This window comes from Crotalus tigris, unplaced genomic scaffold, assembly GCF_016545835.1.
Source record: "Crotalus tigris isolate CLP2741 ecotype Arizona unplaced genomic scaffold, ASM1654583v1 scf7180000017591.2836849, whole genome shotgun sequence".
Lineage (NCBI taxonomy): Eukaryota > Metazoa > Chordata > Lepidosauria > Squamata > Viperidae > Crotalus > Crotalus tigris.
In genome coordinates this window covers 1,299,440-1,321,721 of record NW_024096497.1, presented here as the reverse complement: position 1 = coordinate 1,321,721, position 22,282 = coordinate 1,299,440, and the positions used below count along the sequence as shown (strand labels likewise).

The 22,282-nt window shown below is 37.1% G+C and overlaps 1 protein-coding gene across 3 annotated transcripts in view; it reads left to right on the top strand.

The window, feature by feature from the left end:
* The window catches only part of WAC (WW domain containing adaptor with coiled-coil), a 48,921-nt gene that overhangs the window by 1,813 nt on the left and 24,826 nt on the right, over positions 1–22,282 (top strand). For all 3 annotated transcript variants that reach the window (XM_039363870.1, XM_039363851.1, XM_039363861.1), the window contains exons 3-7: positions 485–680; positions 16,959–17,062; positions 18,494–18,609; positions 18,697–18,809; positions 20,339–20,656. In XM_039363870.1, coding sequence (XP_039219804.1) covers positions 542–680; positions 16,959–17,062; positions 18,494–18,609; positions 18,697–18,809; positions 20,339–20,656 — 790 coding nt within the window. In that variant the 5' untranslated portion in view covers positions 485–541. The remainder of the gene's footprint in view (positions 1–484; positions 681–16,958; positions 17,063–18,493; positions 18,610–18,696; positions 18,810–20,338; positions 20,657–22,282) is intronic.

The following is a 22,282-nucleotide window of genomic DNA, read 5'->3' as shown; positions in this document are numbered from 1 at the left end:
CTATATTACATCCATGTTTGAAAAGTTTGCTGTCTTAAATAGCTAGATGTATGAACATATTCTCCAATATGTTACAGTGTGTTAAAGTTAGTGATGTACAGATCACTGTTTTGATTAAGAATCAGGATTTTAAATGCATTATTTTGAGTAGATTTCACTGATCAGTGTTAGAGGTCATTAACAAAATAAAAATCAAACATCCAGAATTTGTATTGGGTCACATTCTGGATAACTTGTTAAGTACACCTGCAAATAGCTTTGGTCAGCTGCAATGCAAACTATTTTTCAATTGTTTTGAATTGAGTTGTTTGAAAAATTTGGTGATATAACATAGAGATTGTATCCAAGAATAATACTAATTTGAAATATGCTTACGTATATACTTTAAATGTCAGATAGTACATTAAAAATCTAGATAATAAAAGTGTCCGTTGTAAATTCTAGGTATAATGCCACAGCTTAATTTTTTTAAAATTTCTTACAGGCTCTTAAGTACACATCAAAGAGTCACCCCAGTGGTGGTGATCACCGGCATGACAAGATGCGAGACGCCACAGACCCTTCACCGCCAAATAAAATGTTGCGGCGATCCGATAGTCCTGAAAACAAATACAGTGACAATAGTGGACACAATAAAGCTAAAACCATTCATACTCATAGAGTTAGAGAGAGGGATGGTGGTGAGTTTCCTTTAACCTTTGATTCAACTATGATTTTAATATTTAAATAATTTTGCCTCATCATTATTTCAGCTTGGCACAATACTACATAAAATACATATACACTGTATAACAATGAAATAGATTTTTAATAGTTCTTTTCATGGTATTTTCTTCACCTTTATCATAACAAGATTATTGGCTTTTTATATATAAGAAACATATGGCCAGGCAAGTTGAAGTGTTTTCTTTGAAATCATCTTATTTTTGTGCATTTATGTTTAGTATTTTTAAATTACTATTTTTATAGAATTCCTTTGACAATTAGCTAAACCCAGTAGCAAGATAGATTAGCACATTACAGCTAATACTAGCCAATATATAAAAATAGCACTGGCTATCTGAAAAGCTTTTTATAAAATATAGACAGTTCAAAAAGCATGCTAACCATTATTTGGGGACACTTTGGATATTTTTTACTATCAATAGAAGAGAATATTTGAAGCTCAGGGTAGAACTATAGGGTTCTTGTTGCTCTCTGAGCTTGGCTGTTCTTTTGCAGATGTTTCATTACCAAATTAGTACTAGCAAATGTCTGCAAGAAAACAACCAAGCTCAAGAGAGCACAAAGGACCCCATAATTTTTAATATGAAAGCAGGCTACAGAGTTACTGATAGCTTGGTATATGAAGGTGTGTTACCTGAGAGAAATATACTAAGTCCATTACATGGGCTCTTATTGGTTCAGCCTGCTGTTTTAATGCTTTGGAAGTAAAGAAAACTTTACAGAGCCCTTTTAATCATTAGGCTTGGTTTAATGTGTAGATACATGGCAGCATTCTGTATTGTATGCAGTGATCTAGATAAGGGTTTTTGTTATTAAGATTTTCTGAATTCTTCAATAGAACTATTAATTGTTATTTTTAAACCTTGTTGCTTTATTAAAGCATTATGGTGTTTTATGTTTAAGCAATATTTAATTCAAGTTGTTTATATGTATGTCAAGAAAGGCAGCTCATTACTGTTAATCCAAAAATTAGAAATATTGTACATATACTTCATTTTATAATATAATTCGTATTGGCAATATAAGCTTTTGCTAATTTATTCTTAGAAATGGTTATATCTGAAATATTTTCAAATATGTCTCAGTTCCTATTTAAGATTATTGTAAAAATATCATGTAAGCCAGCAATTCTGAGTTAAATAAGAGGGTAGGCTTAGCTTGGGATTCTGTAAATTAGTGGCTTTCCACTAGTAGTGGATCACTTAAGCTAAGGTGAATCTGCTCAAGCAATTTACACAATTTTTCTTGTTTGTGTAAACTACTGGATTTTTTTCTCCCAGAATAGAGATTTATTCCTTAGGGTATGGAAAGCAGTAAAACACAAGAGTGAAAAAATAAAAAGGAAATGTGCATAATGATTTTAAATGAGTTATAGGTAAGAATTTTAAAAGATTTTAGAATTTAGAAACTTGAATATGCTTTCAGTGGCATAACACTAGATATTTTTCTATGGCAGTCTTCCTTGAAGTAAATAAAATAAGTTTTATTTCTGTTTACCTTAGAAGTATAAATAAAATCATACTTGTGAAAGATTCCTACCCGGAGATATTTATTTATTTATTTGAATTGTGTACTGCCCATCTTGTCTAGATATAACTCTGAGCAGCTTGCAAATATTAAAAACAGATAAATATTAATATGGTATTTCATAGTTTCCAGGAAATTATGTCTTCTTATGGACCTGGACATTCAGTGATGTAGTTGACTGAATATTGTAACTTGTAAGTCTTAGCATTAGATCCTTCGTTCAACTCTGAAGGATTTTTTTCTCATCTATATTCAAATATTCAGGGTTATAGAAAAATTAAGAGTAGTGTTATATTGTCACATGCTGTATAGTGGGTTTTTATCAATTGGATAAATTAAATCAGAGTTGTTAGTGTTATACATTAAAACAATTTTACACATTGGCTTGTTGGCGTTGCGCTTTACAAATTCAGAAATATTTCCATGAACCCTTTGTTTATGTTACATAAAGTTTTAGATATAATTTAATAGTAAGAGGTCTTTTACAATTGGGTTTGATGAATATATTCTACATATATTCAGGTAAGGGATATTTCATTATTTGTAGTGGAAATAATTTGCAAAGATTGTAATCTGTGATTTAAAAAATACATTTTGATTAAAGATATACAAGAGAGGGTGATAAGGGAATAGGGAAAGATAAAGGAGGGGTGCAAAGCAAAAGAAAGAAAAAACAGTAATTTCCAACTTTTTGGGTGCAGTAGACTACAGAATACAGTTACATCTTCAACTTTTTGCTTTAGGTATTTATTATTATTAGCGATTATTATTAGTGATTTTTATAAAAACAAATTTAATTGTCGAAATCTAAAATCAAAGTTTCTTTTTTTCTGTTTTAAACATAAACTCCATAGGTGATTTCCAAATGGAAACAAAACTGTCTTCTTTTCTTTAATTACAACTGTTTTGCTATCTCTGTCAACCTTATTAATTTTTCCATCCTAAAAAATATATTTTGAACATACTCGTTAGGGTTTGAATACATCAATAGTTCGTTGTTACGTGAATTGGGTAAAAGCAATCTGGCAAGTAATTCTGCCCATTTTTTTCTGAAGACCCTGAAAATGGTTTATGACTTAACCATACTGGCTGTCTATAAAGAAAAAAATAAATGTGTCAATATTGCCTATGGGTATCATCAAATGTAAAGTGCTACAAGTGGGGAAAAAAATTAAGGATTTTTGTATAACTTTTCATAACTTAATTATTTTAATAAAAGCATTCCTTCCAGTGTTCTAAGTTCTAAATATTATATTAAATGTAATTGTTTAAATAAGAAATCAGAATATTTTTAATTGACATGTTCTTTAGCTGAAACTTTATAATAATTCCAAGCAACACTAGAATGTATTGTATAATTGAATAGTAAAGGAACTTTAAATTATTTAGGACTGAGTTTTTAATTAGTTTTTCATACTTGAAATTCAATTTCTAAACTAATACTATATTTTGTATATTTATAATACAGCTCAATTTAAAGAATAACTTTAAAACTGTACCCAAAATCTTGTGAAGGAGATTAAAATAAACAAAGTAAAATTATCTCCCTCTGAGCAGTACTTCAATTTCTTTTATTTTTACTGATTCTCTGTAAATATCATATGTGAGCCAATATACTTGCTCAGATACAAGTGTAACTTAATTTCATTGTTAGGGGTCTTTTCATTTGCTCATCAGAGCCAGAATAAAAAGTTAGTTTGGTACCTATAAATCTAGCATCTAGGTTGCAAATATTAATATTTATATTATATTATATTATCAAAGTTAATGCTGTTAATATTTTCTTTATGTAAATAATGTGGGTATATTGTGTTATATTTTGCTTCTAGTTTTTGAATCAATAAAGGTTTTTATTTCAGAAGAAAACCATACAATTTATTTACCAATAAGTCCAAACTTTTATTAATGTTCACAGTGAGACTTTTAAAAAAAATAAAATGACTAACTTGTCAGTTCATCTAACCATAAGAATATTTTCTGTTTTCCTTTACCATTTACCTTAATGGGAAGGAGCATATTTTTCTTCAAAGTTTTAGCTGTTAAAATTGTATTCTCCCAGAAAACCTTTTGGGGGCTACATAATGGGCATGGCTGATTCATTGGATTGAACCAGGGATACTAGGGATGGGGAATGCTCTTATTTTTTTTTTTTCTCTTCAGTCTTTCCCAGTCATTACTGTACAGGATAATGATAGAGACAGATACATATAGAAATCTAATTATATGGGAGATTAATTTAGTCCAAATGTTATCTAATATTGTGGAGCATTCTTCCACTGAAGGTGAGAACTGCCCCCTCTCTTTTGGCTTTTCGAATGGTTTCAAAACACTGGAAGTTGCTGACAGGGTAAGAAGTTCTTATCCCAGTCCCATCTGTCTCTTGTGGACATGGTTTTTGCACAGTTTTTAATATTTTAATATTGGTTCATTTTAGTATTTTAACTATTTTTCATTTGTTTCTGTAATTTTAAGCCACCTAAGAGTCATCTTGTAAGGGAGGTGGGCAGTATGGAAATTTAATAAATAAATTTATTTATACCTCAATTCCTTTATAATCTTCTATAGTAAGAAGTTTCTACTCTGTTTTGAAATTAAACAATTTTATTTATAGAACTGAATATATTCAGTGTTATAACATTTGCTGTAGTCATTAATATAGAGTATATATATTCATTTAAAATAGTAGTAAATGCTTAGTAATTTTTAAAAATAAATTATATCCTCTAGAATGACATCTTAAAAACTGGGATCCTCCAGATATGCTAGAATTCAATAGTATGTTAATATGCTCTTAATTGCTGGGATAAGTCTAATTCATATCTCTCCAGTAGTAACTTTGACAAGGCTATTTTAGTAATTCAGGGTTGACTTGATAAAGGTAGATTGTATGAAGTTTTCACTTAAAAGATGTTATATTGGGAAAAAACAGTTATTTAGGTTTGCTTGATGAAGTCATTGAGGATTTTAAAGATCAATACTACAATCCTATAAATGTGCTATAAAATTTACTATAATTTTGCTTTGGAGAAACATTCTAAACAAAGTATTCCAATTTTAGACAATAGCTTTAGAAATTGGTATTTTGATACATTATAATTCACATTTTGATCTGACTTTAGGAAATAAGTGCTTTGGAATATTGTAGTAGATGACTGAAATTAGAGAGGTGATTGTGGGAGTATAGTCCTAATGGACATGCTATGTTTTCAGGGCTTCGTGAATAGAGGTGGACAATGGGCTACAAAAATAAAAGTTAATAAAATAGAAGAGGACAATGACAAATTCAAACACAATATAAAAAATAACATGATATTCAATTGCAAGAAAAAAATCAAAATAATTTTCCCAGTGGTAATATACAGCTGTGAAACTTGGATATTGAGAAAAGTAAAAAGAAAATATACACCTTCAAAATGACTCTCTTGAGGTTAATATTCAGCAAGCAGAAACTCACATACTTATTGTTCTTGGAAAAGTTATGTAATATTACTGGAGGAAGATTGGAGTGGAAAGCATTTATTCTTGAGTTGAACTCTTCTAGATTGAAATAATTTTATTCAATTGCTAAGTCGTGTCTGACTCTTCGCGACCCCATAGACTATAGCATGCCAGGCTCCCCTGTCCTCCATTGTCTCATGTTCATTGCATCAATGAGACCACTTAACCATCTCATTCTCTGCTGTCCCCTTCTCCTTTTGCCCTCAATCTTTCCTAACTTTAAAGTCTTTTCCAATGAGTCCTGTCTTCTTATTAGGTGGCCAAAGCGTTTTGAGTTTAGCTTCAGCAGTTGTCCTTTCAAGAAACAGTCAGATTGATTTCCTTTAGGATTGACTGATTTGGTCTTCTTGCAGTCCCTATGAGTCTACTCCAGCACCACAATTTGAAAGCATCAGTTCTTCAAAGCTCAGCCTTTCTTATGGTCCAGCTCTCATAGCCATACATTACTACTGGGAAAACTATAGCTTTGACGATGAAGACCTTTGTTGGCAACTTGATGTCTCTGCTTTTTAATGTTTTCTAGGTTTGCAATATCTTTCCTACCAAGGAACAAGTGTCTTTTAATTCCATGACTGCAGTCACTGTGATCTTGGTGCCCAAGAAAATAAAATTGTTAACTGCTTCTCTTTCTTCCCCTTCTATTTGTCAGGAAGTGATGATACCATGATCTTAGTTTTTGTAGCTAACTTTTTAAGTTTCAAGCCAACTTTTGTACTCTCATTGAAATGGTACAATAGTGTAATTCTGGATCTCTTAATCAGATATGGCTTAAAAGCCTTCTGTTGCAGGCCTGGCAGGATTGGTTCACAAGTGTTGATCACTTTTCGTGTCGCGTTTTGGTGTTTGAAAGATGCTTTCAGATATCAGTTTTTCTCCAATATTGTTTAGCAATTACTGAACACTGGGGGAAGTTATATGGAGATTTATACCACAGTTTTACCATAGTGAATGCCGCAGACCACCGGTCCTCAATGTTTCCACCTTGGTGGCCTGGTGTGTGACTGGCAGGTGCACAAGTGTACACAGGTCCATTGGTGTGAGCGGTGTGCATGTATACTCTGCTTGTGCAAATGGAGCTTCACGCATGAGTGGTGAGCCTTGCACTCATGCATGAAACTCCACTTGCGCAAGCAGAGGGCAATTCAGCGAAGGGTGTTTGTGCTTGCGCACAAAGCTCCATTCACACAAATGGAGGTTTGCAAGTAAGTGCCCTCCGCTCACGCGAGTGTAATTTCACACATGAGCACAGTTGCCCTCCACTCAAGTGCCTTCTTGTGCAAGTGGAGCTTTGCGTGTGAGTGCAAGGGCCCTCAGTCACGCAAGTGGAGCTTCGCACATTCACGCTTACCCATCACTCATGTGGCCCAGGCTGCAGCCTGGTAGTGGACCACAGCCTGGGGGCTGAGGAAATGTGTCCCAGGCCATTTCTTTGTTTTCTAAATAGAAACAATTTTAAGTATACTGAATTTTTAAATAGATATCCAGAGGTGATTTGGAGATTAATAAAAATTAAAATCATACAACAATGCTTTGGACTGAAAAACTAGCTGATTAAGATTAGTCTTTTGGTTCTCAGTGAAATTATATTCCCCTTGAAAGACCAGGTTTGCTGTTTGAAGAGTTTCTCTAAAATGATCATTACCTGTTTTAGTGCTTAAGAATCTCTTTTTTATCTTGGACTTTTTTGGAATCAATTGAATCATATAGTGTTCTTGAAAGGACCTTGAAGATCTTCTTGTCCTATTCCCATTGTATTAGATTTTAGTGCTGGGTCAGGGGAATGGGACCGTTATATGCTTTAAATGTGGCATTAAATAAATATTCCCCACTAGTTTGGGCTGTAAATGCATCGTTTTTGATCTCTGACATTAATTTTGGCTCATGACAGATTCAGATAAAAAATTACAAAAAGAGAAAACATCTCTCAGAGTCATGGATTTCTTTTGCATGTCTGTAACACTGATTTAACCTAGCCAGAATTTATAGTGACAACTAGATTGGGAGATCTCCTATTCATGTCTTTTGTAACTTAATAATTGAGAAGAATAAGTGGACTGCTCAGTTCTGATTGGCAGTAAAAAAAACCCTGTGAAAGATAAATGGCCTATATAAATGGTTGGCAGAGAGGAACTACTTTGGATCCTGTTGGTCAAAGAATTCCAACTACTGGCATTCAGAAGAGCCTTTTCTGCTATAGCATTTGTCCTTTGGAACATCCTACCCTCCAATGTGAGATCAGTTTTCACCCTCATCTCCTTCTATAAAAGCCTGAATGTCTGGTTCTGCCAGTTGGCCTGGGGACCCAATAGGAGAGTATCACACTGAAGGTGGCTGCTAGATTAATAGCACCCTCTCCTGCTCCCCCGTCTGCCCATCTTTTATTCTAACCACTGTTTTCTCATTGTTTTCTTTTTCATGGTTTATTCTATTGTTTATTGTTTCATTGTTTATGCTTATTCACTTTTATGTTTACACTTCTTTTCATTTCTCCCTTTTTATTGTAAGCCACATAGAGTATCCTTATTGCGAGATAGGGGCAAATAAATTTAACAAATAAAGATGGAGATTGAGCTATAATAAATTGCAGAAAATTGTATCTTGATACATTTAATTGCAGAAGTGGTTAATCTGAAATATATAAAAACAACTGTAATGCAGCATATATGTGTGGTTCCTAATTCCAGTGTATCACATGGAATATAAGGAGCATAAAACTATATGACTACTTAGAAATCATTCTCCTTGGCTTCTCTTAAATGCATTTAAATTGCATGTCATTATGCACTAATTAAAATTCAGACACAGAATGGAAAAACATTTGTTCAGGTTCAATTCTGTGAAGATTTAAGTAAATATCTATTGGAAATTGGATCTATAGGAGATAAGCAAATGACTGACTATCCATATGAGGGTGTTCTTGGACACTCTTTTATGATAGAACCTCTTTAAATTCTTGGGCTTTGAAAGTGATGGAATGAGAAGGCTGGTAGCTAAAATGCAAATGACAGAATTTCGGCTAGATTCTCTCTTAGCCATGATTTGTTGATATGTTTATGACAGTAACAGTGAAAAAAGAAAAAAATCCATAGTAATCATTGCTGTCCTGATTGCAAATAACACTGAGTATAGTGTTTTGAGTTTCATGTGGTGTATGCATCTGGATGGTACCAGATTGTATTATTACAGCATAGTATAGCTCCTCTCACATTCATTCATTACTCTGGTACCAGCTTTTTGAGACACATGATGGGGGGTGGGTTGATTGAAAAACCTAGACATTGAGGTATTAATAGCCCTACAAGAGAAGATGGTGCTGCTATTGCTGCATAAGTAATAAAAGTGCAGTTTGATTGATTACATGTCATCAAGTAATTGTTGGCTTTTGACAATCTCATAGATTTTCTGTTATGATTTATCCCTAACATCCTTCAGATCTTTGAAATGCAGTTATTAATACTATAACTGAATCCATCTACTTGCCTGCTGGTCATCTTTTCTTCACCTTTCCTACTTTTTCTTCACCTAGTATAGAAGTTACGTTTCCACTATACTATAGCATTATGTCCAAGAAAGGTAATGTATATGCCTTAATTAAAAACACTTATTGCTAAAAATGCTAATAATTATATGAGCCTACAATTTTTTTGCTGCTGGAGAGCCTTGTTAAAAGAAGCACAATATATACTATATGCCTATAAATGTAAATAGCCATAATTGGAATATGAGCCTGAGTTGTATTAGCTAATCAGCATTAAAAATTGGATGATAATATTTTAGTTGTTTGGATTACTTGACTGCTTTTGAAAACATTAACTATGGTACAATAGTGGCCAAAATTGTGGAAACCTTTTGGGAAAAGTGTATTTTTGAGGTTTGATGGCTAATAACACCACTTTTTTTAGAGTAGTACCATAAAACTATATATCAATGGAAAGATAATTTAATCAAGAACGTAATGCAACAAAGTTTGTTCAATTATCTGCACTGTATTCTATGAAAAGTTATAGCCAAATAATTCAGAAAAAGGAAGCACAACTTGCTTAGGTTGATATCAGGTAGCTTTGCTTCATCTGATTGTAGCCAATGAGCATGAGTATTTAGAGAGCCAATTGGGTGTCATCTTGTTTTGGCAATGAGCCAATCAGATCACAGTAGGATTCAGTTATTGATGTCATATATTGAAGCTGAGAGGAGGACATTTGTCAGTGTGTTATGTGATCGCTTCAAGTTGGTTGGGTTTTTTTGTGTTCTTTCATTTTGTGAGCTTGTAAAATGTAATAAAATTAAAGTAACGGAACAAAGAGTTGACTGGTTGCCCAGAAAGCGATGTAAAATAGTATTATTAAGTGAACAAGGCTATAGTTATAAAAAAAATTAGAAGAAAAATTGGTGGAAACTTAACCAAAGGTGGCATTTCTACTGTACACTTTCCCCAAAAGGTTTCCACAATTTTGGCCACTACTGTATTTATCTGGCCTGCTTTGTAAGAATGTGGCAGATGTGGCATTATATTTGTTCTGTTGGATTGTACCAGCAAGCAGATATAACAAGATCAAAAATATCCAGGCTATATGAGAAGTTCATCCAGCTGAGTGTTAACCAATACATTTAGGCAGTAATCTTTCATCTATATCTGTTCTGTCTCTTAACATTTGTTAATTATATGAAATCATTGGGTTGAGCCATCAAGATTTTTATAGTGAGGTGTCAGTGACATATTAATGACATTACTCTCTATTGCTCCTATAGTCATTGGCTAAAGAAGTTGGTAGTGTTTTTCAGTGTTAATAATAATTCCAGTGTTTATGATATAGCTGTTTTTTACGTTAAAAACTGTGTTAGTGATTAATATAAGATTTTGCTTACATTTCAGAGTTGATGCAAACAGCCTTGTGAATAAAATAATGCAAATCTTCATTTTTGAAAAAACAAAACAAAAACCACTTGGAAGTTTTATAATAATAATAATAGTAAAGTTGGAAGAGACCTTGGAGGTCATCTAGTCCAACCCCCTGCTCGGGCAGGAAACCCTACACCATTTCGGACAAATGGCTGTCCAGTCTCTTCTTAAAAACTTCCAATGTTGGAACATTTACTGCTTCTGGAGGCAGGCTGTTCCACTGATTAATTGTTCTAACTGTCAGGAAGTTTCTCCTTAGTTCTAGGTTGCTTCTCTCCTTGATTAGTTTCCACCCGTTGCTTCTTGTCTTGCCTTCAGGTGCTTTGGAAAATAGCTTAATTCCCTCTTCTTTATGGCAGCCCCTGAGATATTGGAATACTGCTATCATGTCCCCCCTTGTCCTTCTCTTCGTTAAACTAGACATACCCAGTTCTAGCAACCGTTCCTTATATGTTTTAGCCTCCAGTTCCCTAATCATCTTTGTTGCTCTTCTCTGTACTCTTTCTAGAGTCTTAACATCTTTTTTACATCGTGGTGACCAAAACTGGATGCAGTATTCCAAGTGTGGCCTTACCAAGGCATTGAAGAGTGGTATTAATACTTCACGTGATCTTGATTCTATCCCTCTGTTAATGCAGCCTAGCACCGTGTTGGCCTTTTTGGCAGCTGCAGCACACTGCTGGCTCATATTTAGGTGATTGTCTACTAGGACTCCTAGGTCCCTCTCACAGTTACTACTATTGAGCATGGTGCCACCTATGCTGTACTTGTGCATTTGGTTTTTCTTGCCTAAATGTAGAACCTTGCTTTTTTCACCATTGAATTTCATTTTGTTAGTGCCCAGTGTTCAAGTCTGTCCAGATCCCTCTGTATCTTAAGCCTGGAGTGTTGGCTATTCCTGCCAGCTTGGTGTCGTCTGCAAATTTGATGAGTTCCCCATCTATCCCTTCGTCCAAATCGTTGATGAAGATGTTGAAGAGTACTGGGTCCAGAACAGAGCCCTGGGGCACCCCACTACACACTTCCCTCCATATAGATGCAGTTCCATTGAGGACCACTCGCTGAGTACGGCTGGTCAGCCAGCTACGGATCCATCTGGTGGTGGTTTTAGAGCAAGTTATATTAGTAGAGAAGTTGTTTGAGATGAAGTCTGCCTGTAATCGAACTTTTATGCCTGCATAAAATGATTCTGAAGTACGTTGTTTGAATGAGCATTTATAGACATTACATTCTGGGGTTATATTGCTTTTTCTTGAATACTGGCATTTTGAGCATACAGTACAGATAATCCTCGACTTAACGTCATTTGTTTAGTGACCATTCAAAGCTACAAGGACACAAAAAGTGACTTGTTACAATTTTTCACATTTATGACAGCTTTCCCACGGCTACATGATCAAAATTCAGACGATTGGCAACTGGTTCATATGTATGATAGTTGCATGACCTCCCTGGAGGTCCCTCTGGAGGCCATGTGATCACTTTTTGCAACCTGACAAGCAGAGTCAATGGGGAAGCCAGATTCACTTAATAAATATGGCAAAAAGCTTGTAAAATGGGGCAAAAGTCATTTAACTGTCTCAATTAGAAACATAAATTTGGGGTTCAATTGTCATAAGTCGAGGACTACCTACCGTAAATGCCGGCGTATAAGATGACTTCCGCGAGCGCTGAAATCGGCGCCAAAGACGGGGGTCATCTTATACGCCGAGTTGTCTTATACGCCGGAAATACTGGTAGTTTCCGGTGTATAAGACGACGTTCTACGAATGCGGCCCGGCTATAAAAACGAGGGTCGTCTTATACGCCGGGTCGCCTAATACGCCGGCATATACGGTATATACTTTTCAGGTAAAAGTGTGGTAACTGTTTACATAAAGGCTGTTCTTGTCCACGTTTTTGGATTTTATGCTCCAAAGAAGAGGTTAAATGAAAAAATTTGATACCTGATGAAATTTTACAAAGCAACTTTAATGCATATGAAGCAGTGTTCTGTAGTAGTGGTTTTTGAATATTTAAATGAATAGAACTGACAAAATTCTTAATGTCTGGAAGCTGTGATGTTTGGATGGGAGATAACAGGCTTCAGCTCAACCCTGCAAAATTAAGTGGTGGTGGTTTACCTCCCTCCCACATTAAAAAATAAAAGATCTGAAGAATCTTTACTCAGCATGAGATTATGTTTCCCCAGACAGAGTCAATGCACACTTTGGGGATTCTCAGTTCCTGCTGAAAGAGCAAGTAGATTTGCATAGATTTGTCTTATGTAGCACTTGTGTCCCGTTCCTGAACCAAGAGGCTTTTCTCATAGTGATTTACGCTTTAGTCACCTTCTGTCTGTATTACTCTAAAGCATTTTACATGAGATTGCCCTTGAAGAACTTTTGGAAGCTGTAGCTGATTTGGAACACAGTAACATGGACTCCAAGCTATGCTCATGTAACACTGCTGCTCTGTTGAGTTGTCTTAGCTCCTCTGGGCTTCTGGGTACAATTCAGGGTGCTGTTTTTCACCTGTAAAGCCCATATGTAGGATAGGATCAAGCTACCTTGAGGACTGCTTGCCTCTGCTTCCCCATCAGAGCTAACATGGAGGGGATTCTCTGGGCCCTTGTTTCAAACAGTGTCATCTTGCTGGATCTAGGAGTCACGCCTTCTGTGTGCAATCCTGCTCTGTGAATCAGAATATTCAAAAAATCTGAATGGGCCTGTGTTAGACTTTAGCGATGCCATTGCTCCTCAAGACATTTAGACCCTGCTGCTTATTTGCTCTTTATTCTTTTCCTATAGTTGATTTTTTTTGTGCAACCTTAGATACTTCTTGTTTGGATTATTGATTTCACTTGTTGGTTTAAATTCTTGATTACCACCCAGATTCATTGCCATGAGATGGGCAGCTACAAAAATTGTATCAATAAGTATATACCTAAATAATAACAATGCTAGAGAACAATATACTTGATGGAGAGTAATGTCCATTACAAGATTTAAATATTGAGGCGCATAATTCATATTAATAACAAATTATATTCAGTATAATTATTACTGAAATATATTGAATTATATTCAACATGTTTAAATAGAGTGTTGCTATTAAGCAGGGTTAAGTCTTGCTTAATATACCTGTTCAAAAAAGTTGATGCTTGTCATAGAATGATTGATTTCAGAATTATTTGTTAAGAAGACTTGTAAAATTGCATACAGGATTATCTAATGATAACACATAATAAGATTTCTGAAGAGGAATGGGATCAGATCTAATCAGAAACAAAATTAATTAAAACTATAAATAAATATTAAAATAATAAAATTTTGATCTTTATATTAGCAGCTATAAGTGAACTATACTTAGTAATTTGAGGAAATAAAACAGGATTAATTCTTATGTATGCTATGCATGATATATAATATCAAATAGCAGCACTGTAACCTTAATAAAATTTAAAACAATGAAAGATTCAGAAAAATGTATTGTTCTTTGCTACTTTTAGTACATGTGTAATATTAGTGGTGTGTTCTGGCCCTCTGAGCTCATTCCTAGTCCCTAGACAGCATACCCATGGTGGCCCAGAGCTTCGCCTGCTGCTGATGAGTGCCAGGTTAGTTAACATCAAAGCTCCCCTTATTCAAGATCTAATTGAGGAGGAACGAGCCAACCTGGCCTGCATCACTGAGACCTTGCTGACCCCCAAGGGGGCGGTTCTTCTCAGAAGATGTATCCAGTCAGGTTTAGGATTGGCTCGAACTGAGAGCTCAGGCAGGGTGGGTAGGGTTTTAGTGGTCATCAGAAAGTCTTGTTTGGCTTCAGGATCTTGCTCCCCAAGCCTCTAATTGTGAGACCCTGTTTCTGAAACTAGGCTCATGGGATCAGTTAGGATTATTGCTTACCATGTTTCCCTGAAAATAAGACCTGGTCTTATTTTCTTTTGGGCTCTGAAATAAGCACTAGGGTTTATTTTGGGGGTAGGTCTTAGCCCTGGCAAGCGTGCGGGGGCGGGGCCTGCACATAGGGTGGAGATGCATTGCGGCGTCGATGGGGCAACCTTGGAGTGTGGTGGCGAACCAAATAAATAAGGTACCGTATGACAGTTTGGGGGGCGGGGAGGCACGCATGCCCTTCCCGTGCCAGGCCAGCTCTTGTAGTTGCGGGGTGGCTGTCCTGAGTGGTGGCAGGAAGGGTGCCGAGTGAGGGGCAGCCAGGCCGATGCTCTTCTGGGTGGAGTGGGGGGTCCTTTGCCGCTGGGATGCTGGGGAGCTGCCTTATTGACTTGGTCTTGCCTGGCCTGTCCGAGAGGTGAGCAGGGAGGCGGCAACCCAGGGCAAAAATGACAGGTAGAGCGCCTGAGGGTCGGGGAGGGAGTGGCTGTCCTGTTGTCAACGTCCATATTGGCTATCTCTTCCCTCTGGCAGGCCTGGCAGCAGCTTCAGAGTGAAGGCCTGTTTCAGCACCTGGTGACTTTAGGGCAGGGCTTTTCAACCAGTGGTACGTGTACCACCGGTGGTACATTGGCACCTGGCAGGTGGTACGTGAGCCTGCCTAGCCTAGACAAAAGTAGCGGGGGAGGGAACGAGCTAAAGCAGTGCAGCGCAGGACTTGCCGTGAGAGAGTCCTCAGGAGCTGCAGGGCTGCTGGACCAAGACAAAGGCCCCAGGATCAGCACTTCCGGCAGACCCGGGAGAAAAAGGAGGAGAGGGCGGGGCGGAGACAGGACAGGCTATAAAAGGAGGCAGTTTTGGCTGGAGAGGTAGAGAAAAAAACGATTCCAGAGAAAGAGACAGAAGAGAAAAGGTTTTTGTTAGAGAAGTGGTGAGGAGAAAGAGAGGGAAGGGGAAGACGCTTTCTGGGAAAAGTGTGTGTGAGTGAGAGAAGCGAGCAAGGGGCTTTTGCGAGCAAAGGGTGAAAGAAAAAAGGAAAAAAGTGAGGGGGAGAAGGGAAAAAGAAAAGGCATTGACTTCCGACTTTCTCTGTTGCAGTAGAAGGAAACATTAATATTGAACTCAACTTTGTACTTTTCCATATTATAAACTAGTCATTTCTATAACAACAAATAAATCTAAGAGTAAAACCCAAAATCCTCCCCCTTTTTTTTAGTCATCAAGTTTTTGACCCCTCGCTAAGCACTGGTGGTACTTGAATATTGTCATGTCCTAAAAGTGGTACAACTCTGAAAAGGTTGAAAAGCCCTGACCAAGTAGGCCTATTGCCTGTGGAAACCCGGGGGGGAGGGGGGAATAGGCATGGAGCGCTGCAGCATCACTGTGATTGGTCATAAGGGCAAGGGTGCTTCAGTGGACGTAATTTTGGGGCTGGGTTGTAAGTACCTTTTGAGGTAACTGTTATAACCTCAAACATTCATTAAGTGACCAGTTGTTATAAATCAAAGACTACCTGTATTGTTGAGAAAGGGATGGTGATTCAAGTTCAGAGACTGCCAGAACACACATTGAGATCTCTGCCAGTCAAGAATTAAATTAAAATCACACAGGATGAAATGGCATTGGTCACTCAAGTAGATTATTGTCCTCAGGACTTGGCATGGGTGGAATATAATCTCCTAATCTTAATTGATGCTCTGCAAATACCAATAGCACTGAACATGGTACCTTCCTGAACTGCCTCTTGAGTGCTGGGAATTTGGAGGTATTGTTTGGGTGGATGGATGGATGGGTGAGTGGGTGGATGGTTGGATGGATGGAAGGAAGGATGGAAGGATAGATGGATGGTAGAAACTTTCATTGTGAATTTCATGGTTATACTTTAGCATATTATTCAAGTAATATTTTAGAAAGTTTGTTTAACTCTGGTTGTGGAAATTTTAAATTCTGTTCTGATTGAACTTTTTTCTGGGGCAGTTTTATTACTGATTTTTACATATATAACATAATATTTTTTTGTATTTTATATTTCAGTTCAAAAACTTTCTTTAGAAAATATTAATAGCTATATTTTTTCAGTGGCAAATTGATACAGAACAGAGTACCGTAAATGCCGGCGTACAAGGCGACCCGGCGTATAAGACGACCCCCGTCTTTATAGCCGGGCTGCATTCCTAGAACGTCGTCTTATACGCCGGAAACTACCAGTATTTCCGGCGTATAAGACGACTTGGTGTATAAGACGACCCCCGTCTTTGGCGCCGATTTCAGCGCTCGCGGAAGTCGTCTTATACGCCGGCATTTACGGTATATTTGTGTATGTATGTGTGTGTGTATGAAAGAGATATGATGGTTGGTCTTTCTGCACCAAGGTAAATTAAAATATGTTGAATTTATATAACTGAGAAATAACATAAACCATTGTTTTCTAGGGACCAGTTATTCTCCACAAGAAAACTCTCATAACCACAGTGCTCTTCATAGCTCAAATTCACATTCTAATCCTAGTAATAATCCAAGCAAAACATCTGATGCAGTAAGTACTTATATTGAATTTGCTCAACCAAGTTGTGTTATTATATTTTGCATACAATTTGCTTCACTTTTCAAGAAATTCTGGATAATTACAGTTAATAGAAATGAAGCAAACAAAATTACATATACTATCTTCTAAACAATTTCTGTTCTAGATAAATTCAGTATTTCAGTTCAAAACACATGCAAAGTTTAAAAATAGAATTTTTGATGTCATTGTATTACCACTAGTTTAATACTTTTAAGTGAAACTAAATTCTCTGTTACTATTTGAAAGCTGTTGAATTACATTGTTAAACCAGTTATGGTTTCTAAATTAATCTGCTTATCCACACATCCACTCACTTTATAGGGCTGCCCATCTCAATAAGTTAAAATAAAATAAAAAATTATAAACATTACAAAAATATGCATAGCAGCCAAGCAGAATCAACTGAAATTACTAGCCTAACCAAGAATCTAGTCCCTGCACATCTTCAGCACCTCAGGCCTAGGTGCAGAACCAAATCTTCAAGGTCTTATGAAAGGCCAGCAGTGTCAGGACTATCCTGAACTTCAGAGATAGAATGTTCCATAAGCTGGGCGCTAAGGCAGAAAAAGCTTTTAGGTCCTGTAAACTGACATTCTTTGGCCAATGGAATCTGAAGCATGCCCATCCTGCCAGATTGGATTGTATCAGTAAAATAATTTGTGAAAGAGTTTCTCAAGTAACCAGCCCAAAGTCAGAACGGCTTTAAAGGTGACATCTGGCACCTTGAACTGCACCCAGAAGCACTGACAGTAGAGTACATTGCAGTAATCTAAGTGAGAAGTAATGAGGGCATAAGTGACAGTGAGAAGCCCCACTCCCCCAGTCCAGGAATAGGCTGAACTGACACATAACCTGTAAGTATGCAAAAGCCCTCCTAGCTACAGCTGCTACCTGTTCTTTGAGCAGGATCTGTAATTCCCAAATCATGCACTAGATCTGTCTAAGGCAAAGCCACTTCATTCAAGGCCAACAAATGGAAGATTACCCATACTGGAAAATCCAAATATCCAAAGCAACTTCATCTTGCTTGGGTTGAGCTGAGGCCTATTAGAAATTATAGTATAAAATAGCAATAGCACTTAGACTTATATACCACTTCTCAGTGCTTTTCAACCCTCTTTAAGCGGTTTACAGAGTCACCATATTGCCCTCAACAATCTGGGTCCTCATTTTACCGACCTCAGAAGGATGGAGCCGTTGCCAAATTCATGGCAGCCTGCAGTCAACACAATTAGCCTGCAATACTGCATTCTAACTACTGTGCTACCATGGCTCTTGCTTTGTGTTTTACTGATATTTTTCTGAAAGGAATATTTTCAATGAAATGGGTGTTAATGTTCAAAACTGAGAAGTTGATATTTCTGAAATCCATCAGGTTGATTGCATTGTTTTTTTTTTAAGTCTTTTGATTCTGCAGATGACTGGTCTGAGCACATTAGTTCTTCTGGCAAAAAATATTACTATAACTGCCGAACAGAAGTTTCACAGTGGGAAAAACCAAAAGAATGGCTTGAAAGGTAAATAATTGATATAGACATAAATTGTAGAATAGTAAATTTACCAGATTGTTTCATTTTAATTAATTAATTTCTTTTTTTCACCAGAGAGCAGAGACAAAAAGAAGCAAGCAAAATGTCTATCAACAGTTTCCCAAAAGATAGAGATTACAGAAGAGAGGTGATGCAAGCGACTGCTGCTAGTGGGTTTGCTAGTGGAAGTATGTCTATTTTAACACAATACTATTCCTGTGCATGCTCTTTTTGAAATTCTTTTTTTTTTCAATTGACCACATTTTATAGATTTGTCATGCTTTAATTTATGTCTTTCTTTCTCCCTTAACATTTAGTTATCTGATATGGTTATTGAAAACTATACATTGTATATCAATAGAAGAAAATAAAGTTTTTTTCTTTTGTTTGTATTACTGTGCTGTGATAGTAATGACAATACAAATTATATATGGATAGTCCTTGACTTACGACCATTCATTCAGCAACTGTTTGAAATTACAATGGTGCTGAAAAAAATGGGTCCTGAGGTTACAGCCTTTGCAGCAGCCCTGCAGTCACTTAATCGAAGTGCAGGTGTTTAGCAGCTTTCCTGAACTTTTAGCCACGGGTGTTTCAGCTCTGCCTTGCCTGTCTCTCCCCCCCCCATCTCTATACTTTTGGTTGGTCTGAACCCTGGATTTCAAGGAGGCAAGCAGCCCTGAAACGCATGGCTCTGCACTGCTTACCCTACCCCAGGAAGCCTCAGCAAGCACCAGCAAACATTTATTTGCCCAGCTTCCATCTCTTCCCAGCCCCATGTGATGCACCCCAGCAAAGAAGCCAGCAAGGATTCCTTTGCTCCCAGCAAGTGCCAACAAGCATTCGTTTGCCCAACTGCCTTCTTTCCCAGTTCCCTACAACAACCTTATGCCTTTTGCACCCTGGGCCTCTCTGCTTTTGGTGTCTACTTTTTGGACCCAGCTTTTGGAAAACATTTCTTAAAATGCACTGTTTTCAGAAAGATCTGCAAAGATAGCCTAGCTTTAGCCACTTCGTAAATGGGGGGTGAGGAAAGGCCTGCAAAGACAACACAGCTTTAGTTAGTTTGGATATTGCAGAGGGAAGCTTCTGAAGACAGCACAGCTTTTCAAAGTGGCTAAAACTGTGCTGTCCCCACAAACCTCCCCCCCCCTTTCCAAGGTAGCTAAAATTGTGCTGTCTTTGAAAACTTTGGAATTGGGGATAATCCGTTGCCTTACGAAAGCTTGAAGCCCAGAATGGCTCGGATTGGGGTTGGTACTCACTTCACCAGTGATTTACATTTACTAACCACAACAGGGAAAGCAGGATAGCAATCATCAGTTGATGCAGTCACCCAACAACTAGCTGTATATCCTTTACAACCACACTTAGTGACAGAAATTCTAGTCCTGATTGTGGTTGTATGTTGAGGACTACCTGTAGATTTTTAAAACTCAACCTCAACAACTCAACAAATTTCAAGTTCTTAAAAATATTCATAGATATCTAGCCTTCTGCTGAAATATTCAAACTTCTTTAGTATTTTTTGATAATGGGAATGTTGCAGAACTTCATTTTGGTTTAAGCAATGTATAAGTACTTCTTTTTAAAAAAAGTATTGTGTACTAATATCTGTTGCTGCTGGAATAGAAAAAACAATAGTAAATGCAATATGTTAATAAAGAACTAACTTGGTGTTTTCTGTTTCTCATTTCAACTTTGTGAATGATAAAAGTGGAAGAGAAGCATTCCAGTGATGCCGCTAATATGCTTCCACAGAATATTTTGTCTCAGACAAGTAGACACAATGATAGAGACTACAGACTGCCAAGGACAGAAACTCACAGTAGTTCTACCCCAGTACAACATCCCATCAAAACAGTGGTTCACCCTTCTACTACGCCAAGTTCTGTTCCTCCTAGTCCATTTTCTCTACAGTCAGATCATCAGCCAAAGAAATCATTTGATGCAAATGGGGCATCTTCTTTATCAAAACTGCCTACACCCACCTCTTCCATCCCTTCACAAAAAACAGAGAGAAAAAGTTTGACAGGTGTGTATTAATCTATTTTGTGTTGAATATGGGGACTAAAACATGTATCCTTAAAACAATAGTCTGCTCTGTTTTAATAGGAAACCTGAAGTTTTCCATTAACTACAAATTCTGTTTTTGGGTGTGTGCATTTTAGTACATAGTAGTAAAACTCATATACCATATTGAATTCATTAATTTCTAGGAATTTCAATATTAGAGGTATTCTGTATGAGCAAAAGACTTCTTGGCATTCCTCATTTCTTCAGTCTGCTCATATGCATGTGATGTGATATGATACACAGATCATGTGATACGTTTCAAAGGACATCCCTTCATTTTCAAGACACATTTTTAAGTATAACACAGAGTTTCATGGAAGGGTGGGTAGGAAAAATCCACATGAGTAAAAATCTCTGTTTCTAGATAATATTTTGAGTTTGCTATTATGAATTTTATTTTCTCCATTGGTCATATTACAGTTCCCAATTTTTGTCTTTTCATTCTCTTTGATTTCAACATTTCTGGAAATTTATCCCTACTTCTGAACCTTAAACTTGTGAAAAAAGCGCAATAGCTCAATAATACAGAATATGCTCTCTGCATATTCTGGAGCTTCCCCATTATAGTCACAAGTGTGGATGGCAATGACATGAGATAGCCTCACTTAACAACTCCCACCCTTTGTTCTCCCAAATGCCCCTGTTAACACAAACATGAGTTGTTAAGAGGAGTATGGGGTGCCTCATGGTGGGGGGAGCTCATAAAGGAGGTGGACAAGCAACAAAAAGCTTTACAAAGCCAAAAGCAGCCCAGCAGGAAAGAAGAACCCAGCTAGCTTAGGGCCTAGTGCAATATTTCAATGCCAGAGAGGCTTCCAAACAAGCCATGCTTGTGGGCTGAGCCTCCTTGATCTGTTTGGAGACTGCAAATGTCTCCTGGTTCTTGCTAGCTTTCGGGAAGCCAGCTGCCTGCATGTAAAAATGACAGCTTCAGGACAATCTTCCCAGAATAGTTTCCTTATTTAACCCCTTCCCTCTCCAAGAAGCCCACATTTCTTAATAAAGAATATAGAAACAATCTGGAGAGAAAGTAGATCTTTCTCTCCCTCCCCCCCCCCCCCCTTAGATACTGAAACTAAACTTTCTGTTTCTACCCTCCAATTTTGATTTTAACCAACATGGAAAGAAGGTGACAAAATCTGTGAGTTACTTACCTCAATGAATGATTGCCAGGCTGGAGAATAGAGGAAAGGAAGCAAGCAACCTCTGGTCAGCTAGAGCACAACATTCACTATAAATGCCAGCTGAAACAGAAGCTGGGTCCTTGAAAAGCTGGGTCCTTGGAAAGCTTTTTGCTGTTGGTCTGATAGGAAGAGTCCTAGCTGGGTCCTAAAGGGAGTCAGTCAGCAGCAAAATGCTTTCCAAGGACTTAGCTTCTGCTGAAAAGTAGTAACAAAAAAATAAAAGTTCAGCTGGCTAGAGAACAACACGGGCCTACCGCAGCAGTTGAGTCCCTGAGACCCACCTTCTGTTCCTGCTGGCAGTTTAAAGGAAATGTGCTCTGGTTGATCAGAGAAAACTTTTCTTTGCTTGCTTCCTTCATTTCCTCTACTCTTCAACCTGGCAGTCACTCATCATGGTAAGA